Genomic DNA, 20969 nt, shown 5'->3' with positions numbered 1-20969 from the left:
GATTCTGAGGTGGGAGGACTGTGAAATCAAGGCCAGCCTGGATGACACAGCAAAAGTCTGTCTCAAACAGAACACAGTGGATTTTTTGCATAGAATGTGCAATACAAATGTGTGGCCCTGGTTCACAGTTGGTCTAAATGGAGAGCACAAATGTGGCTGCTGCTACCTATGTTTGTTCTTAGTTTTCAAAGAAAACGCAGTTTTCCTGAAAGAGACAAAGCTTCTTAGAAGGAGGGCTGTGAGGGAAGCTGACTGTCTTGAGCTAAATGTAAGGTAAACTGGGAAGGGCAGATACCTGTCAATTACATTTCCACAGAACTGGAGGATTTTTACTTTGCATTTATTGAAATCACTCTTTCAAACTCAGCCAAACCGTTTTCATAACACAGCTTATGTAAGAGTAGATTTTTTCCCCTGTTTTAATCTGTTGAGTCTAAAAAAGGAAATTGCAAATGCCATAAATTAAAAGGTGGCTTCAACCTGCTCTTTTTGAACCCAGCTCTTTTGAATTGCGTGTCAGATCGTGCCTGTAGTCTCCAGCAGCTGTGACCTCCCAGCACCAACCACCCCCTTTTAATTTAAGCAATAGCTTTTAATTTAAGGACACAGCAAACATGTTCTCTTACTCTCTGGGGATTTTATTCCAAGCCATGGGATTCATCCTGTGAGTTCAAACTGGAGTGGGGTTGCCACCCGGCCTACAGCGGTTTTAAGACATATCCCTGTTTTTGGAGGTGTTAAGCTGTGAGGAAATGTGACTCTTTGAATGAATACGACATGGTAGCAGTTTAAGGAGAGTCTAGGACCTGACTGCAGTTGGAAAAACAGCTCTGCCCTTTTAGAGTGTATTGATTTTTGAGTTAACCCCTGACCTCGTCTTAGTTAGATTTCTATTGCTGTAAAGAGACACCATGACCATGGCAACTCTTATAAAGGAAACAGTTAATTGTGGTGGCTCACATACAGTTCAGAGGTTAAACCGTCATGGTGGGGAGCATGGGGACATGCAGGCAGGCATGGTGTTGGAAAAATAACTGAGTGTTCTACATCTTGCAAAGCAATAGGAAGTCGACTGACTATCACACTGAGTGAAGCTTGAGAAAAAGATCTTAAAGTCCACCCCTACAGCGACACACTTCCAAGAGAAGGTGTGGCCCAGATTAAAGGTGTGCCCTCCAGCCTCAAGGTCTGGGTTAAAGTCGTGGGTCATCCAGCCTCCTCCAACAAAGCCACACCTCCTCCAACAAAGCCACACCTCCTAATCGCGCCACTCCCTATGAGCTTATGGGGGCCAAATACATTCAAACCACCACCTCTAAGTTTCTCATCCATGACACGACACTATTGACAGCACACGATTCTTAGGAATAGATTTTTACAGGTGAACAGTCAACTAGATTATCTCTTAACATGCTGTTCTGCAGCATTTTCATTTAACGATGTATTTTGGACATTTTTTATAATTGTATAAATAACTCTACTTCATATTTTAGACAGTTGCCTTTTAACAGTAGAAGTTTTTGTATTCTTTTTCCTCCCATGAGCCCACATTTTATGTATTCATTTCTTGTATTTAAAGTACTCTTTGGTGACATCCTTGGGTTGAGAGTCGTTGCCATAGTTCTTAAACACTACACAAATGCAACCAACAACCTTAAACGGTTTTCCCTCTCCACCAGTTTTACAGAGGCCTACCCATTCTCCTAGTTTCTTGTCGTCAACCTTAATTACATTGATTTGGTGCTCAGCACAAAGTTTCCCCGCCAACTTGATGTACACAGGCTCATCACTATTGGATGCAAGCACAGCACACAGAGATGGGCTTCCTGTCTGCCACGTGCTGGGCTATGGTGGATGAGGGTGGTCTTCAGCACCTCTCGAAAAGCAGTATTGACGTCGATATCCCCTCCAGCAGCAATGCCTTCCTCAGCTTCTCAGGGTCCATGGCAGAGTCTAACAACAAGGTGAGGGGTCTAATCTGAGGGATTATCAAATGAATCTAAGCACACTGAGTTCTTTAGTCCATTCACTTTGTTCTTCTAAATCAAATCTCTTTCCGTGCTGTGGGGGAACCCCTATATATACACACGCAGTAAGTCTTCGGCAAAGCAATGTGAGGCTTGAAGTTTCAAGGTCGCAGGGAGAGATGATAAGGCTCCACACATAAAGCAATAATTGTCAGCTTCCAATTACAACCCAAAGGGGGAGTGACTAAAGGGGAGTTCTCTGGTAGGGTCAACTAAAGGCTAAGATCAATTAGGGATTCTAAAGAGTAATTTATGTGCTCAAACTATAATCTTGAAGTGGTTAGGTAGAATGTTAGGGGTCTGTAAATGTCAATAAGTCACTAGAAAAGTAAAACTGTCTTTAGTGCCGCTTTTTTCCCTGCTCATCCCAGTAGCAGCCACTTTCTGGAAGGGCAGGGGACGTATGCTCGGTTGCTAAGCAACCTATGTCAAAGCACGTAGCATTTGGTTAGTAAAAGTATTTCTGCTCTTGAGTAATTGCTAAGGAAATATTGGAATAGCACATAGCTGAGATAAAAGGGAGAGGATAAAATCTTAATTTGCGCAGGAAACGAAGCTTGGCACCTATTGCCAGCCTGGCCTTAGGTCAGGAAATCTCCTTAGGTCAGTGAGAAATAACTGCCTTAACTCAGTAGCTAGCAAGTGGCTAAAACATCATCTCAGAAATGTGAGCAGTAACTCTCTTAAGTTAGGGTCTTGTGTAAATAACCCGGGGTGAAGGTAAGGGGTTGAGGATTTGATTGCTAGTGGTTATTTTCTCTGTCTGTGGGTAAGATGAGCTAATGTTTATCTATCTGCATTTGTTCTTGGATAAAAAGGTATCTTAGCTGAAATACTTTTGTCTGGAGAATGGCCCTGGCCAGATGTATGTTAAAAAAAAAAATAAACTCAGCTGAGGGCAGTTATCTAACCACCCCAATTGTATAGGGAAAGTTGTGCCCAAGATTGAGATGCAATCATGAGATCACATGTACACATGACATGGAGATGCACGGTAAATGGGGAGAATCATAGCTGTTATTGCACAAGAAGTTTACAACAAGAAACAGACAATTCATTCAAAAGATAGTAATTTCACAACATCTTGCGTGATGGTTTCCTCTTAGTTCTGATAGGTTGACCTTCTGAACTCTAGTTGTCACCTGCTGTATACTCTCATGGCCTTTTGCTACCAGCGACTCTCAATACTTGGCCATGGTGGTAGATTATGGGCCTTGGCAGTAACAGGAAAAAGGTGTTTTCCATTCTAAAGAATCAGTTTCTTAGCCATACATGGTGGCATATGCCTTTACTCCTAGCACTCTGGGAGGCAAAGACAGGTGGATCTCTGTGAGTTCAAAGCCAGATTGGTTTTCATAGTGAGTTCTAGGATAGACAAGACTATGTAGAGAGACACTGTCTCAAAAAGGAAAAAAGAATCACTTTCTTAAAATGTTTTCCAGAATAACATAGAGTAAAATATTGCTGCCGTGAGGACCAGCTTTCAGCAGCTCAGGGTTTGATGGGGAGCCTACAGAGTTGGCAGACTATCAGTTAACTTGATTTTTCTGAGGGAGTAAAACTTAACTCTCTGGGGCCGGCAAAAAAGGGAAAACACGCACACACTCTTAGGGTCTTTCTCTGTTTTTTTTTTCTCTCTCTCTCTCCCTTATCTTTTCTTTATTTTTCCTTTTTGGCTTATATATTCCAGCAAAATCTTTCAAGTAACATAAAAATTAAAATGTGGTTACATTCTGTTTTTCAAGTGAATTATTATAATGAATATATGTAAAAAACATGTTTCCCATATCCCTTACATGATTAAACATCCCATGTACTATAGACAAAAACCAAATTATCCCAAGAACTCACATACACCCATAGCCAAGCAATTAGTTATAGGTTAACTGAGTGTAAGAAAGCAAGGTATTTTTCTCAACCAGTTCTTTTACTGGTAGGCTGCATTTTGCGGTTACAAAGAAAGGATCAATCACTTTATTTCCTATCTCAAAAGGTAATCTTATAAGAAATCTAAAAAGAATCACAAACCTAAACTTTTGTATATGAAAAAAGAATCAGTCACCTCTACTTTAAATCTTCAAGTGCATACCCATTTGTCAACAGTTTTTTATATCAGGAAGCTGAAGGCAGAAATGGGCACAAGGAATTAATCATCATCCTTGATCACCAGCCCATCCTAGCAGAAAAGGCACATCAGCTAATAAGAACCGGGATGCTTTGTTCTTGTTCCCTGACCTCAGTGAGTCCCTCACTCAACTATGTGCCTTTCTGAACTTCAGATTGTTTCCCAAGGGTTTTTCACCTCAAAGCTATTAACAAAAACATCTTAACCTAACTTTAAGTCATATTTAAAGCTTTGTTTTAGCTATGATGCACTCTGAAACCTGCTAACCCGTGAACGTAGCTCTCAACATTAAGAGTAAACGAACTTGAGCTAGCAGGGCTTCTGGAACTCAACTGTTTTTCTTAAAGATTAACAGTCTATAGGGCTCCTCAAGAGAAACTCATGTGTTCTAACTGTGTGACACTTCCTGGTTTTAATTCTTCTTATCTTATGCAGCTCCTGCTTTATCAGGGTGGGGCAACACCATAGCTTGCTTTGGCCTATGTTAGGTCACCCACTAAGCTAACCTCTATCACAATCCCTCACTATACTTATTAAAGACCCTCAATGATCAAAATCCTATTTAAACTAACACTATTATTATACATATATATATATAATATATATATAATCATTGCTTCAGTTAAACAGTACAGCTTAGGAGGAAATTATCTTCACAATAGTCCACAGATCAAAATGCCTAGTAGAACGGGTTATTTCCAAGAGATAATCACATCACGTTAAGGTCAGTGGGGATCTCTCCATGCTCATTCACATCATGAATACCAGAGAAAAACCGCAGTGGCACACATGTAAGGCGCAGCAGGAAATCATCTTCAGGATCCACAGGTCAAAACGCCTAGCAGAGCGGGTTATTTCCAAGAGTTCATCACGTTACATTAAGGTCAGTGGGGATTTTTCCATGCCTATTCACACCATGCCAGATAGCAGAGAAAAATGGCAGTGGCAAACATGTAAAGGCACAGCAGCAGCAGGAGACATCCTGGGGCTGCAGCTCTTGAGGACCTGCCTATCAAAGATTCACCCGCTGGAGCTTTGCTTCCTGGTGGGCCGACCCCCTGCAGTCAACTGCCACTTGCTGCTCCTTCCTCTGACATGGCCACCTTGGTAAAAAAAAAAAAAAAAAAAAAAAAAAAAAAAAAAAAAAAAAAAAAAAAAAAAAATTGCATAGGAAGTTCTCAGATGACAGCAGAGTCTACCTTGTTTCCCTGCCCCACTTCATCTGTGTCACAGCAGAACCACCGTCCAGAAGCCATCTTCCAGTTGAACAGAAAGTGGCCCAAACTCTTGAATCATTCCTTGCCCGCATTTCCATTACATGAGTAAACCACTGTTAATTCATTCCCCTCTCCGTTTAACTTAAGTTCCTGTCTTTATTTACGTACATTTGTTCCTGCGTAGCTTCCGATTGTGAGGATAGTTTTTCTTCATTGACCAGACTCTGGCCTTCCTACCTTGTTCACTCAACTGTTTAGCCAGCATCTTTCCACAGAATCTCTTTGATGAAGTCCATTTTCCCTGCTAGGGACAGTCATAGAATTAATTAAGTCAAGCAGTTTGTTCACTGGAGCCTTAGGCTAGAGGCCCAACTCCAGCCTGAAGAAAACAAGTGGAAGTAATTGGAAATGTATGAAAAGGTTTTAATCAAAATGGCCATTTAGGTATTTCATCCCTCCTTCTAAGGCGCTGGTAGGAGCTTTAGATTTAAATGGAGGGAGAATTTGGGGAGTGGGTAAGAGGCATGCAAATTAAACAGTGCTGGTCGGGCTATGATTGGTCCAACCATAGCTCAGTCTGTTTCTACAAGATAACTTTTAAGGGAGTCTTTATTGTTCGTGTGGACAATCTGGTTCTCACAAGGTGATGGTTCCTGTTTTGGGGTGATCGTCTCATGAGATGATCTGTCTGCAATGCTCTATTATTCCTGGAATCCAAGGTGCCTTCAGTTTCAGAGAAATGAGGAGCCTATCTACTATCTGGATAGGGTGTTGTAAAAGATAATGGTCAGATTCTTCAGTTGTTCTTAACTTATAAAAACAAATGTTTTTATTTAAATACCAACTGTAAGGCAGTTAATGTGACCTTCAACAACCTGAACTTAATCCCGTCCATATAGATTATATAGTTAAAGGTATGAAGTCATCCATCACTTTTCTGAAAAGTCACAGGAGGATGCTGTATCAAGTAGATATATCTGGATTGTGAAGGTGGGCATTACTTAGAAGGTAAAAACTATTTCTTGTCACTAAGGCTTTTAATCTTTCATCTCCTTGCAATACAGTTAGTTCAAATTAATCTCTTCAGGCTAATTATTGACATTTACAGCTGCAAAATACATAGTCCTGTGCCATTTTAACTGTGGCCAACCGTGATAGGTGCCCAGATGTCCTGGCACTATGCTTCCAGCTGCCAGGACTTAAACATGATGTCTGCTATAATGCAGACCAATGATCTCGTGCAGTGGCTTGCTGTAACAGTATGTATTCCTTTATTTCTTTGAAGAGTTCATGTTTGCTCTATGCTGGTTAGTCTGGCCACATGGGAAGCACCGTCTGCTAGGATGCTACCATTCCCCGGCTGGGATCTTTAGGTGTACCTGCTGGTTAAGCCATTTTGGTACTTTGTTCCATAGTTTTAGTGAACACAAGAAGCTAAGATCAGAAGTGGAGCAAGCTCCAAGGACATTCTCTGCTTCTCCAGTAATAGAGCTGGAAACAAAACCCAGGCATAGTCTTCCGTAAATAGCGCCAGAGTTACTGGTTGTCAACTGTTGGCTGTGTGAATCCTGGTGTGCAGGCTCCGCTCCACTTTCCTGACTCCTAAGGGAAAAGATACTGTTTTTTCACACACCCTTTGATCAGATTTTTTTTTTTCCCCTGTAAACCAGAGAAGCTAAATTCCCTCAGTCCACTGCGCTTAAATCAGCTTGCGTGCTTTCTAGGGCTTCCAAACACATGTTTTATGGATGGGATTTTGAAAGCACAACCGTCATTCTGAGGCCGATAACATCCAGATGTGTGCTCTTTTCGGTGTGCTAAAATGTGCTTCCGTGAGTGGGGATGGTGACTAGTACTACTGTCCAAGAAGCTAGACCATCTCCATGGAGTAGTAGGTTACAGCAAGAGCCTTTGGAGTGACCCTTTGGAATGTAGAGACCAGGCCACAGGACCCAAGTCTTGGAAATCTTGGGGCAGAACAAGAACTGAGAGTAGCGCCCACGTGTTCCTAGCGCCAAGGGTCGCAGACCAGAGGCCGGTACCATGTGGACTACCAGGGCATGCCTTGGTGGCCAGGGAGTGGGTGTGGGAGGTACGGAGGTCAGGGCCAGAGTCCTGTGTGAAGACAGACAGGAGACCGCTTTCTGCATGGAGGGCTGGGGTGGCCCTGAGCATCTCAGCTTTGGTGAATCTCCAGGTGGCCAGCAAGTGACACAAGGGAACCACAGGTCCCCTTTAAGCGCTGATCTGTGTGGGGGATTGGCCAGCTTCCGGGCTGGGGGCGTGGTCTGGGCGGAGCTGAGCGCAGGCACTTAAGGCGAGTCGAGGCCATGTGTTTCCCGAGTCGCCCACGAACTAGAGCGGGACTCTCGTGACTCTCGGCCTGCACAGCTCAACGATGTCCGGGGCATCCTCCAAGTGCTTGGGGAAAGGTGAGGCTGCCCGCGGCGAGCAGGCTCTGGGGACCGGGGATGTCCGGGATGTCCCGGATCTCTGTGTGATCTGGGCTGTGGCCGCCTCTTCTCTCCTGCAGGAAGCCCGCCTCCCGGTCCAGTCCCGGAGGGCCAGATCCGAGTCTACAGCATGAGGTTCTGCCCCTTCGCTCAGAGGACGCTGATGGTCCTGCAGGCCAAGGGAATCCGGTGAGGACCAGGGCGACGACTCCCTAGCTGCCCGGGGCTGGTGGCTTGCTTCAGACCCTCGGAGCGTTGGTTTTGTGTTTAGGGGCAATATTCTCAGCCTTTTGTAGGAGACTTATGTTTCACACCCTCTTTTCAAGGGGAGAATTGTCACAGACTCCTGGGCTCTAGGCCATCCTGTTTAAGCATTCCACGGCTTGGAAAAGCCGTTTCTTCTGTAAAATTAGTCATTTGCCCAGGATCGCTGAACACCGTGAAGGCTATCTCAGCTCTGGTCCCTGGATTCTTGGTCTACTGAGCTTCGCTTTCAACCTAGAGACCAAGATCAGAACTTGACCTGGCAAGCAGAGTTCTGAGTCAACTTTCCTGTGCACAGCCCCATGGGTTGGGCTCTTGCAAAATCAAGGGGAGAGTCTGTGTCTAAAAGTCACTTTGCAAAGCCATATTATTTAAACTAACAGTCGTTGACCTACAGGTTATCTACAATTGGCGAGTCACTTGGTTTTTCTCTGAGAATAATTATTAGACACTTGCTGTTTGGAAGATCACTCTTAAGAAAATATTCATGGGGAGAATTGGATAGGCAGGCAGTTCTTTTCCCTAAATGGTAAGATATATTTTAAAATTAACTATCACTTCATAACAATTTTGATTTCATTTGGATGAGAGAGCATGGTTTTGAAAAAATAAGAAAATATTTTTGGTAGTATTTTCCTAGAGCAAATTTTCTGTTTTAGTCAGAACTTCTGTCACTAAGAAACTCAAACTGAATTGAACAATAAGAGATATTTACTGTCCTCATGCAAGGGGAAGCGCAAGCAGGGCACAATGCCTTGTTATGTGTTTCCTGCTAAAACTCTAGGTGGAAAAGAATTATGTTTCTCATCAGGAGTTTCCCAAAGCAAATTTGAAATTATTTTACTATAACAGTGGGGAGATAGGCTCTTATTGGGGAGGGGGTACCTTCAGACAGTGCATATCACTGCTCTACGAACTTCACAGATCACTTTGGAACCCCAGGAAGCTTTTCCGAGAGCAATGACATCTTACACAGGCCAGATCTGTAGTGTGTTCTCTGTAAGGAGCATCCCCCAGCTTGTGGGCACAGGTATGTTGACTGCTGCTCAAAATATCAGCATTCCTGTGTTCTTGATCTCTAAAGCCCAGGACCCTCCTTTCGTTTTCAAAGTATAATTCTCAGAGATGAACATTATTCTATGTCAGAGGGTTTTGTTTTCCCCTCAGCAGCTGGTCTGTGTGTTCATTATTATGTCAGTAAATGAACCTTTTCACACACACACACACACACACACATACACACACACAGTCAGTATAGGAACATTTTTGCACACACAAACGCAGGAGTTTACTTCAATGTTCACACTGCTTTTTTTTTGTGAAGGACTATGTAATTAAATCTACAAACTAAATCTGTTCTGTTGGTGATGAAACAGGAAATCAGAGGTGTTGGGATATCTTACTCTTGAGTGATCTGTCCTACTGGACTCTGCTCCTGATTTGAGGTGTACAAACATTGCTTGAAGAATTAATTATAACACTGTCTCTTATACTCTCTGCAAGATACAAGGGAATACAGTTACAATCTGGAATTAGTGTGGCACCAGTGGATTCTTTTTTATTTATTTTCTATAAATTTGAAAAGTATTTTATTTTTATATGTATGTGTATGAGTTTATGTGTACCTTGGGCTTGCAGGATCCCACAGAGCAAAAGAGGGCATTGGATCTCTGGGAACTAGGTAGGGTTCAGACAGTTGTAAACCCTGACATGGGTCCTGGGAACTGAACCCAAATCCTCTGCAAGAGCAGCAAGTACCCTCCACCACTGGGCTGTCTCTCCAGCTGCATGCTTTTCATGATTTTTAAAACATTTTTTTTTAAAGAAAAGAAAGAAAATATATCAACAATATGGATTTAATCTGATTCATTTTATGGGATTTTTAGAATATACCACTGTAAGAATTTCAAAATTTGTATTAGCAAAATGAATTGTTGAATCAGTTCAACACATTTTGAACTGAATCAAAATGAAGTGAGGTTTTTATCAGGTTGATTCTAATAAGGATTTCTCTGTGTAGCTTTGGAGACTGTCCTGGAACTAGCTCTGTAAACCAGGTTGGTCTCGAACTCACAGAGTTCCACCTGGCTCTGCCTCCTGAGTGCTGGGATTAAAGGCGTGCACCACCACCTCCCAGCTGTCCCACCTTTAAATGAAGTCTACAGTGTGTGACAGAGATGGATCCTGGGGACCTTAAGTGAAACAAGTCAGATAAACACAAAAGTGAGCACTGTCTGATTGGCTTGCTGAGGGCATTGGAGCCAGGTTCTCAAACTGCTGATGGAGCATGGTGAAGACAGAGGCAGAACTTTCTTCCTAATCCCAGGTCTCGTTAACTAAGTAGACGGTAGAGCCACTCAACACTAGTTCGGGAAAACAGAAAATGCCTTGCTCTCTTCAGTAGTCTTGTGTCTTTCAGGCACGAAATCATCAACATCAACCTGAAAAACAAGCCCGAATGGTTCTTCAAGAAGAATCCATCTGGGCTGGTGCCAGTTCTGGAGGACAGTCAGGGTCGCTTAATCTCCGATTCCATCATCATTTGTGAGTACCTGGATGAGGCGTACCCGGAGAAGAAATTGTTCCCAGATGAACCTTACAAGAAAGCTTGCCAGAAGATGAACTTAGAGTTATTCTCTAAGGTAAGAATTTCCAGCTGGTGTATTAAGCTAAATCAGCACTGCCTCTGTGATGGCTCAGAGGCTGGGAACATTAGCAGAGGACTATACTCCATTGCTGTGCCCTGCCAGGCTCTGGTGCTCTGCTCCCTGCTTGCCTTTCATAATCAGCCCTCTTGGCCCTTTCTCCTGACTCTACCCCTGATGATTTTCCCCCAGTCTTGCCACACATCTCCCCTGCTCCCTCAGCTGTGGCTGGGAGTCTTCTCCCTTCTTTTCCTCGGTTTAGGCAGCTTTGATGTATATGCTTGGACCTGCTGCCTTCTAGAAACATGTCCAGGCCGCTCAGGACTCCAGCTCTGTTCCAATGAGCTTTTCCTCATCAAGGCTCTTGGCCCTCTGCCCTCATAACTGCCTGCCTTCTTGCCCTTGTTGCCTGCAAATGTGAGCGCCATGAAGACAGGGCTGTCTGTCCATCACTGTTCGCTTACTGCCTAGGTGTGTGACTTGCTTGGAAATGTTCAGACTGTGTGCTTTGGGGCAGATTTCTTGTTTTACCTCTAGTGTGTTAGGTCACATGTAAACAGGTCTAACACGAAGTGTCTAGATGCATGGTACCTACCCAGCATTAGCTCTTAATTGCTATGGCCAGTTCTTAGCAGTGATGATCCACTGAGGTTCCTGGGGAAGAATATGCTTGCATCTTATTTATCGTTGGAGTGGATTAATTCAAATTAGTATTAGCAGAGAGATGACCAACAGATATGTGTTTAGACACCAAGAATAGTGATACTCTCTTACATCCATTCGGATGAATTACTTTGGTAGTATGGTGTGTGTATGTGTGTGTGTGTGTGTGTGTGTGTGTGTGTGTGTGTGTGTGTGTGTGTGTGCAGTGGTGGGGGGAGGGTAGCAGCACTGCTGGGGTGTCTGTGTGCACTGGCGATGGAGGGTAGCACCACCCAGATCTGGAGAGCTCCCTGCCCAGCCAGCCCAGGCACAAATTTCTGGCTCAATGAAAGACACTGTCATATGGCAGTAAGTGACGATAAAGTCATCAATGTTCTGCTCTGCCTCTACATGCATGGGTGCACTGCGTCCACACACTCCAGTGCATATAACCCCTCCCCAACACACACACACACACACACACACACACACACACACACACACACGGTAGTAATAAGATTTATTTACTGTCCAGAAAGAAAGAGAAGAAAGCAAAACTGGAGTTGCCCACCATTCTTTCCCTGTTTATCCCAGGGGAAAGGGCAGCCTCTGTACCACAAGCTCCTGGGCTCGGAGCTACAGCTCATCACAACAGAGATGTGCTCTGCCCTGCTGGAGGGGCTGGTCGTCTTCACTCTTGGGAACTTGGAAATGAGACACAAACTTAGACAGTCATATGTAAAGACATATCTATCACTTGAGAAATCAAAGCCACATCAATTGCATTTTTAGGGAAAACCAAAATTAAGAGGAACTGACAAGATAATATGGAAGAGATATTAAGGGTTAGTATGGATGAAACACTAGGCAGTCAAAGATGGCAGTGTGGGAGGAAGGCCTGTGTTGGATCATCAGTCCCTGAGGCCAGCTGTACTGACATTGATGGGATTTCATGGGACTGCGTGTGCTTTCTTCTCTGACAGTGAGGTCATTTTGAAGAGCTCAGTATCAAAACTCACAACTCCAACCATACTCATTAAAACGCCAGACACCACACCTGTCAAGTCTTCAGCAACTCAAGTCCCCTTCAAATAGTCTTGTGGTTCTAAGGTAGAACTCAGAAGACTTCTCTTCCCAGCTCCCTTTGCGACTGGGGCCATGGCCTGTGGCCTAGGCCCTCCTTGTTAGATACACACGGTGGCCTTCATCTGAGATAAGGGCAGTGTGAATAAACAGGCCTGGTGTGGATGGCCAGGGCCAGCAAAACAGGTTGCAGAGCTTCTAGTTATAGGGGTGGTGGTGGTGGCTGCAAGATTAAATTCTAGGGGAGTAATGGTGTTCGAGCCATTGTTTCTAGTTGTCTCAGTGTGTAGCAGTACAAATGCCTATTAGTGCTCACTAGCACTGGCAGGAGCTGGTACCTCTTGGTTAGTCTATTTCTCAGTATGATTTTAGAAAGTTCCCATAGTTCCAGGCTTCAGTTCTAGGCCACTTGGTGTCTACTTATGAAATTTTGGGCTCAAATTTGCCAAAATGGGTTCCATTATCTGCAAATTACAAAATCTGTGCAGTCTCACATCCTAGTCTACAAAAAGTTTTATAAGATCAGGCTGTGGTTTCTGTAAACACTGGGACTTGGTCCACACTTGTCTCTACAACACTCTGGAGGTGTACCAGGACCATGAGGGTTCTATTATGTTTGTGTGTGTGTGTTGGGGGACAGGACTATGAGGTGTTATGCCCAGATCTCAGGGACCCCCAAAAGACTACCACGGAGACCGAATCCTGTATGTAAAAGCAAAGAGCCTTTATTCAAGCAAGCTGGTGCTTGGACCCTCCATGTGTTCACACAGTAGTATGGTATGAGAGTGCCAAGCCTGGCAGGGTGGGGTTTTTATCATAGCAGAGGTTGGCATGAAGGGATTTCCAGGGTTCGGGACCCTGATTGGCTGATATTTGTCTTGGGGGTATAGGTGTGTGCTGAGACTATTTGGAATGTTAGGTATTTCCCCTTAGATGCTGCCTCCATCCCCAGTGGGGTCAGCTTATGGCTTTTTCTGGGGACTGGGTGGTACCTTCCAGTAAGCCTGTCATGGCAGCTGTGTGGTCAAGCTGTTTTGGGCCCCCCCACATGAGGGTTCTATTATGTTTGTATGTGTGTGTGTTGGGGGTCAGGACTATGAGGGTTCGTGTGTGTGTGTGTGTGTGTGTGTGTGTGTTGGGTGGGCAATAGCCTCACACTGATAAACTAAAAAATCATCCTCTGTGCAGGTACCACCTTTGGTTACAAGCTTTATTAGAGCGAAGAAGAAGGAAGACTCTGCTGACTTAAAAGAAGAACTGAGAAAGGAACTTCGCAAGCTAGAGGAGGTACTCACTTCTCTTGGCTTTCACCATAATACATGAGAATCGATATCTACACTCCTTTCCTTCCCCTCCCCCCTTCAGAAGCTCACTCTCTAAATCACTTTCTGACAATTAGAAATAGTACCAAATAAGAAGAAATCACAACAGATTTCTATAGGCTGTTGTGCTCCTGATATAAATCCAAACGCCTAAAAGTACATCACTGACTTGTTTTTATTTCGTTTAGGTTTTTGAGACAGGTGTCATTGCATCCCAGGCTAGCCTCAGACTCACGATGCAGCCCATACTGGCCTTAAAGTCATGATCCTCCTGCCTCAGTTGCCTGAGTGCTAGTGTTACAGGCATGCATGACCACACATGGCTTATGGGCTTGAGGTATTTAGTACATCAGCATTAAAATAACAATGAGAAATATTACCAACATTTCCACAATATGTGTCTTGTTTCCATTTGTCCATTCTTGTTTCCAGTCTATGTTCATATATTTAAAATAATAGTTTAACCTAGTTGTAATCAGACAACAGATGCCACTGTATTACTTTCCCCTGCTGCTGATGTAATCAGCGTTTCCCACTATGAAGTCTGCCAGGAATGCAGACATGTAAGGAAGCCCAGATTTCTTTCCTTTTGGGGAGAGCTGTCCTTTGGGATAAAGCTTTGAGATAAAGCTTTCTTCCTGGTCCTGAGACACTTGTTCACACTTAACCACAGATTTTACTGAGGGAAAGCATAGATGCTATCTTCAATGGGGATGCATCCTAGCATTTTATCACTGAGCATGGAGTTTGATCTGGTTTTTTTCTGAAGTTTTTTTTCCCCACTATATCCTGTTGCTAATTTGCTATTTTTTAAGACTTTACTCTTTTTACTTTTAATTATGTGTATGTGAGGGGATAGTGCAGGTGCAGGTGGGTGCAGCCACACCTGTTGGATCCCCTGGATTGGGAGTTACAGGCAGTTGTGAGCCACTTGACATGGGTGCTGGGATCCAAACTCCAGTCCTGTAGAAAAACAGAACATGCCCTGAACCTCTGAGCCATCTCTCTAGCCCTAATCTGCTAATTCTTACACTGGATACTCAATGTTTCTGGCATCTGTTACATCTATGGAAATGTTCACAGGACCCATTCCCTTTAACCTAATGCTTGTGGTCTGTAAGCACCCACGATTACTTAATCAGGCCAAGGTCACCTGATATAGCCTGGAGGAACTAAACCAGGCCTTGGAGGGTCCACAGCAAAACTTAAGCTGTGGCAATTTTTATTGAGCAGCCAGACTTTTTATACCTTTATCAGAAACAGAGTATCATGGCAGTTGCCAGGATCGATACAGTTGTAGTTGCTAGGACACAATGATGTTTACAAGCTAGACAGGTTGGTTACACAAGATAAATGTCTTAAGAGCGATTGTCCTGTGAAGTGTCCACACTTGCTTCCTTGACTACTGAGGGAACATACAGAAACACAAAGCGGCCTGAACACTTCACTGCCCGAGGGAATGCCTTGGTTTCTCAGGAACTGAAAGGCACACAGTGCCCCAGAAGCCACGGACTCTAACCTGAAAAACCTGACTTGTGCCTCTCAAGGCATCTAGGCCAGGCCTACAGAGGGGTTGGCATCTTGCTCAGTGGACTTTCATATGTATTATAGACTCAATATATACTCATGGGTTTGACCCACACTGATACCCTTATTTGGGTCTGGCATCATAAATGTTCCAGTCTCCTAAAATGGGTTGGGTAGCTTCCCTTATTTTTCTAGCCCCTAAAACAGTTTAGCAGGGTGTTTTAATTTGTGCCTGCTCTACTGTGCAGTTCAGTTTCTTTACTGGTGATTCATTGTGGGGTTTTATATTTGTTCTTAAATCAGTTTTTGCTAATCATGGTTTTCCATGGGACAGCATGGAAGCTGGAAAGATGCAATTCACATTCTTCAGGTTCTTATTTTAGTGGCGAGAAGACAAATAATCAGACATGAACAATCTATCCACATTGTAGAACATGACATGGTCCCTGAGGAAGACTACAGAGGTCATTTATAATGGGCAAATTGGCTTGGTTCTGGTCTTTTAAAATTCTTTGTGTCGTATATGAAGATAATGAATTTTAGTCATATGTACCCTACCTTCCTCTATCAGGTATAAGTTTGTTTAGTCAAATAATATTCGTATTTTCCTTCTTTGGTGAAACCCTACTATCAACTCACCTTCTTAAATTTCAGAAACATCCCATTTGAATTTAGTGTTATTCAAATAATTTTCACCTGTTTAGTACCTAATTGTATCTATTTCTAGGATATTTTAAGTATGTTTTTAACTAAAAATTTACATTCAGAGAAGCACTCAATGCATAAAAGTACAACTTGACAACTTTTTAAAAAATAAACACATCATGGTACCAGCATCTGTATTAAGAACCACATACGAAGTTTGGGTTGTTTCAAGCTTTATACAAATACAGCTATATAATGTGCATGTTTTAATAGCTTCTTCCACTCTGATTTAGTGTTTTAAGATTCATCTACGCTAAGTATAGTTCCTGTCTATTTGCTGTCCAGTGTTCTAAGGTTTGATAGTAGCAAAAATTCTTTACTGTACTCTGGACAAGTAGCATGCTCACAGTTGAGCTATTCCAAACAGTGCTGCGGTGTACATCAGTGTGGGGGTCTCTAATGCAAGAAATACACAGAAGTCTGTTTAAGGAGTATTAGGGAAATTTATTAGGGTAAATTGAGGAAATACACTCACGAATACAGAATGGAGTAGACAGCTGAAGTTGTCCTGTGATCTGATCGGGAGTGAATCCACCTTGCAGGCAGCAGGGAGAAGGGGCATGTGACCCTTCTCCCTTTCCTTTTAAGAGGTCATGTACAATGGCAAGAAGCACCGCCTCCTTCGGGCCCTATAGCCCAAGGTCATGGGCAGAGCAAATACCACTATATTTCCCCTTTTTGTCTAAATAAGAAGGTTCTAAACTTAATGCAAACCATATACAATAAGAATGATTATCAAGTATTGTCCAGGAAAAACAAAGGGTAATAACATAAACAAAAACGGAACTACATCAAACAAGAAAGACATGCTAAATGTCCAGAAATGTCCAGATCAAAGGTAAATGGAAAATTACTGAGATTACTCCAATAGCTGTCCTATCCTAAAGATTCTAACTTTAGTACTTAATATATTCTAGCTAAGATACAAGAAGATTGTAACTGTAACTCTCTAATCTTCAACTCCAACAAAGACCTGAGAAGGAACATAATAATAGCTGAGAAAACAGAAAATGCAAGCAAGCAATTTCCGAAATTCTTGTGAGAACAGACAGACAGCTGGCAGCCTGGATAGTCGCCTAAAGTTTCTCAGCATCGTTGGGGAATCCAATTTGGCTACAGGCCTAGAATATCTGACAGACCATTTTCAGAAGCAGGAATTTTGAAAGACCATCTTACCCTGTCTTGGCAAGGTTCAGTAGTCGATTTTCCTTGTGTCCTACTCGTCCAGAAAGGCAGCGTTCATACTGTCAGCAGAGGCATGGGCAGTTCTTTGCCCAGCAGGCCATTTTGTGCCAAGAAGAAGACAAACTTCCAAACGGAGTGTCTTAGAAGCCCAACATTCTCTTGGGATCAGATTGGTGCTGCCAGGAGCAATCATGTCTCAGGTCAACAGAATTCTAACTTATCAAAACATTTAAATGCCATATTCTCTAGTTCTGTGAAGTGTTTGAAGATTACTTATCCATCTAACATATGTTTCTGTAAATCTGGAAAACCTAACTAACATAACTATAGAAATGACAAGCATAGGTGACTACAGTTCTGTAATTCTTCTCTACCTAAATAATCTAAGGACTAAGGCTTCACATTAACAAGGTAAACAGTCTGTAAGCAGATGTACCATATACGGACAATGACCTCAAAATTGTGACAATACACAAAATACCTTAAGCAGAGAAATGTATAGTGCAATATGCAATATGACAACAATATCCTTAATATGTGTCAATATACAAAATATCCTAAACAGAGGTAGAACATACATACAGTATGACAAATATAATTTTACATTTGTATCAGTATGCAAAATATTTCAAACAGGAGTAGAAATATATGTACAACAGGTCTCTGTGACCACCATGGCTGGCAGAGTCACAATCTGCTTGAGGCAAGAAGGAAATTCGGTTCAGTACAACTCAGGAGCTGGTGCTGGTTCAAACTTCTAGGACTGACACCACGCAGTTTATTTTAGGCATATTTAAGTACAGTACAATACTCTGTGCACAGAGGCATAATTATGTCGAAACTTCTCAAAGTGCATGTCCATAAGATGGGCTGTAGAGATGGGTTACATGTATTATCTTACAGGCCTAGGGGAGGATCTGGTGTGCTCTTGGTCATACAGATAGCACAGAGGTCATCTGGGCTATCAGCCACCTCTGGTCCTGGTTGTGGGAGCCTTGGAGAAGCCCTTGGCCACACAGATAACACAAAGGTCACCTACACTATTAGGCAGCTCCAGTTACGGTTGTAGGAGCTTTCGGGAAGCCAGGTATGGCTTGGCCCTACAGATAGCACAGGGGTTACCTAGACTATTAGTCACCTCCACTTCCAGCCTTCTGGGCAGAAAGGGTTATACATCTCTTCCTTTGAAAAGACAACCCTGGCTGTTCAGTATTCCTGGTTTCCCTAGTGCTATCTGTGAGTGTAAGGACCTTTGTGTTCCCAACATATCCATATACTACAGTGGTTCTCAACCAGGGAGTTGTCACCCCTTTGGTGGCCCAAAAACCCTTTCACAGGGTTTGCCTAAGACCATCGGAAAACACAGATATTTACATTAAGATTCATAACATTTATGAAGTAGCAGTGAAAATAATTTTATGGTTTGGGGATCACCACAACATGAGGAACTATATTAAAGGGTCACAGCATCAGGAAGGTTGAAAACACTGGTATACTATCTATTAGATTTCCAATTAGAGTCACATAAAAACCCAAGTTGACTATATCAGGATAAAAGAGATTTAGACATGCTCTACCTAATTTGCTTCTGTTGTTTTTGATGTTTTTCCTAGTTGCACAAATAAACTTGTTTTACCTTTTTTAACATTCAGGCTATAACACCTTTTAACTCAGACTTCTTTGGTGGGGACACTGTCTCTATGGCTGATTATCTTATGTGGCCTTGGTTTCAACGGCTGGAAGCACTGGAACTCAATGAGTAAGATATTTGAACATTTTGTGCATAATTTAAGATGAGAGTTGTAATATTACATATGGATTTTTTTTCTGAACTAAGATGAATATTAGGTCCAGCATGAATGGAAACCAACAGAGAGGAAAGTCCCGGGTATACAAGAACCTGTCTGGTTACCTACTCATACTCATCCTCAGCCCTGGGGAGTAGGAGACATCTATCTCTGACATGAGTAGAGCGTTTTCAAATTTACCCTCTACTGGTTAAAAATCCACAAGGGTGTAGATTTTTTTTAAAGAGTTGAACACTTCTTACTTTCCACCTACTTGTTAGGTTTCTACATTGCTTTCTAAACTTCTGTTTTGAGTTTGACAGTTGGCCACAATGGCTTACTTCTGCATCTTAGAAATTACAGCTATCTGAGGCTACTTCTACTCACATTTCATATAGAAAATGGTGATTTACTACTTAGTTGTCTGTCAACCTCAGTCTGAAGTTCTACTAACTGACCAAGTCACTCGCCCTCATCTTGGCTTCCCCTTCTGTGAAACAAAGACCTTAATGGTAGCACTCGGGTCTAAAGTTACTAGTCTACTGCTTGCATTTTACGTGTTCTTAAATACACATTTACAAAGTTTAAGGAGATAAACTGCAGTGGTAACTTGGGACGATGGGATGCCCACCCAGTTCACCTAGTTCACATCTCTCATCTTGTCTTCCTACAGGTGTGTAGCCGACACTCCAAAACTTAAGCTCTGGATGGCAGCCATGCAGGAAGACCCCACAGTATCATCCCACTCAATTGATCCAAAGGTCTTTCGTGGTTTCTTAAGTCTCTACCTACAGGACAGCCATGAGGCCTGTGACTATGGGCTCTGAATGGCAAGAGTCCTCAGTGCATGATATTTTCCTTTATTGACATGAATAACAAGCTTTTATTTTACCCAGCTTTCATTTTACCCAGTATTCTTACTGGCTCATTTCTCACTGATTTGGCCTTATGGCCTAACTGGGTTTCCACCAGGCCCCTCTACTGCCGTATTTCTATTTCAGAATAATCAGTTCTAATGGTCCTAACACTCTTCACTGAAAAACCCCAAACCATCATTCCTAGTTAATCCAGACTTATCTTTGTCTCCTGATTTCAAGAAAATGTCGTTTTTGATTTCTTATTTCTAAATTAAAAACTGCAAATTCCCCATTCTTCATTAACTCTCTTATTCTTGTTGTGACCATAAAAGACCGAATCCAAACAACCGCAAATCGATGTCACTGGATAACCTCCTACTTGGGCTCCCAGTTTCTAATTTAAAAAAAGAAAAGAAAAAGACTGTCTGTGTGCGGGTGCTTGTGGGAGGTGGAGGTGGGGGGCAGAAGAGAGTTAAAGAGCCCCTGGAAAGGTGTTACTGGCAGAGGCCATGGGTGATGGGACCCGAATCTTCCTCTCGAAGTGCAGCAAACACTCTTAACCACCACCAAATCATCTCCCTAGCTCCTGTTTCTAATCCCTTTCAAATCCTTCCTTCCAAATCCCGTATTAGACAGATACAGGTGTCTCATATGCTATACTGTTAAGACCACATCAGCCAGTTCAGTATATAAGACTGGATAAGTAAAGGGTGATATATCCCTATTGAGAAAGGTTAATCTTACTACTGTTACCACCAATCACCTCCATAGGAGAAGGTAGTCTGAGAGCCTCGTTTCATTTTAGGGATGATGTGGCTGGTTCTGAGGTTAAGTGAGGCTCTAAGGTGTTGGCAGAAGGATCTGGAAAACATATCCCGGAGGACCTTAGCAATGAGATCCACCCCGATCGGCTGGTTTTCTGACGTGTCTTCAGGTTTGCCAGCGAGAATGCCGGGGTGCTTCGTTCTTAGGAGCGCATAACAATCACCCATAGCTCGGCGCCGCATTTGCAATTTAGCCTCACAGTGATGTGGGGCCGCACCCTGGGGAGCCGGTTGACTTCACAAATGGGACAACTAGCGTCCTCGCTCCGGGAGGAGCCACCTGGGCCACAGGCCACTGGCCAGGCC

General features: G+C 42.9%; 1 protein-coding gene and 1 pseudogene across 1 annotated transcript; one reads left to right on the top strand and one right to left on the bottom strand.

Moving 5' to 3' along the window:
* Nucleotides 1-1560: 1560 nt before the first annotated feature.
* Nucleotides 1561-5634, bottom strand: LOC128095010 (40S ribosomal protein S12-like; annotated as a pseudogene).
* A 2032-nt stretch (nucleotides 5635-7666) lies between these two features.
* Gsto1 (glutathione S-transferase omega 1) lies at nucleotides 7667-20138 on the top strand. Its single transcript, XM_052712598.1, has 6 exons — nucleotides 7667-7801; nucleotides 7903-8011; nucleotides 10506-10728; nucleotides 13645-13743; nucleotides 18848-18954; nucleotides 19656-20138. The coding sequence occupies exons 1-6, from the start codon at nucleotides 7768-7770 to the stop codon at nucleotides 19807-19809; spliced, it is 726 nt and encodes a 241-aa protein (XP_052568558.1). The 5' UTR covers nucleotides 7667-7767; the 3' UTR covers nucleotides 19810-20138.
* Nucleotides 20139-20969: the final 831 nt, after the last annotated feature.

This window comes from Peromyscus californicus, unplaced genomic scaffold (genome assembly GCF_007827085.1).
Source record: "Peromyscus californicus insignis strain IS unplaced genomic scaffold, ASM782708v3 Scaffold_4__1_contigs__length_199733344, whole genome shotgun sequence".
NCBI lineage: Eukaryota > Metazoa > Chordata > Mammalia > Rodentia > Cricetidae > Peromyscus > Peromyscus californicus.
This window is presented reverse-complemented; position numbering and strand designations above follow the sequence as displayed.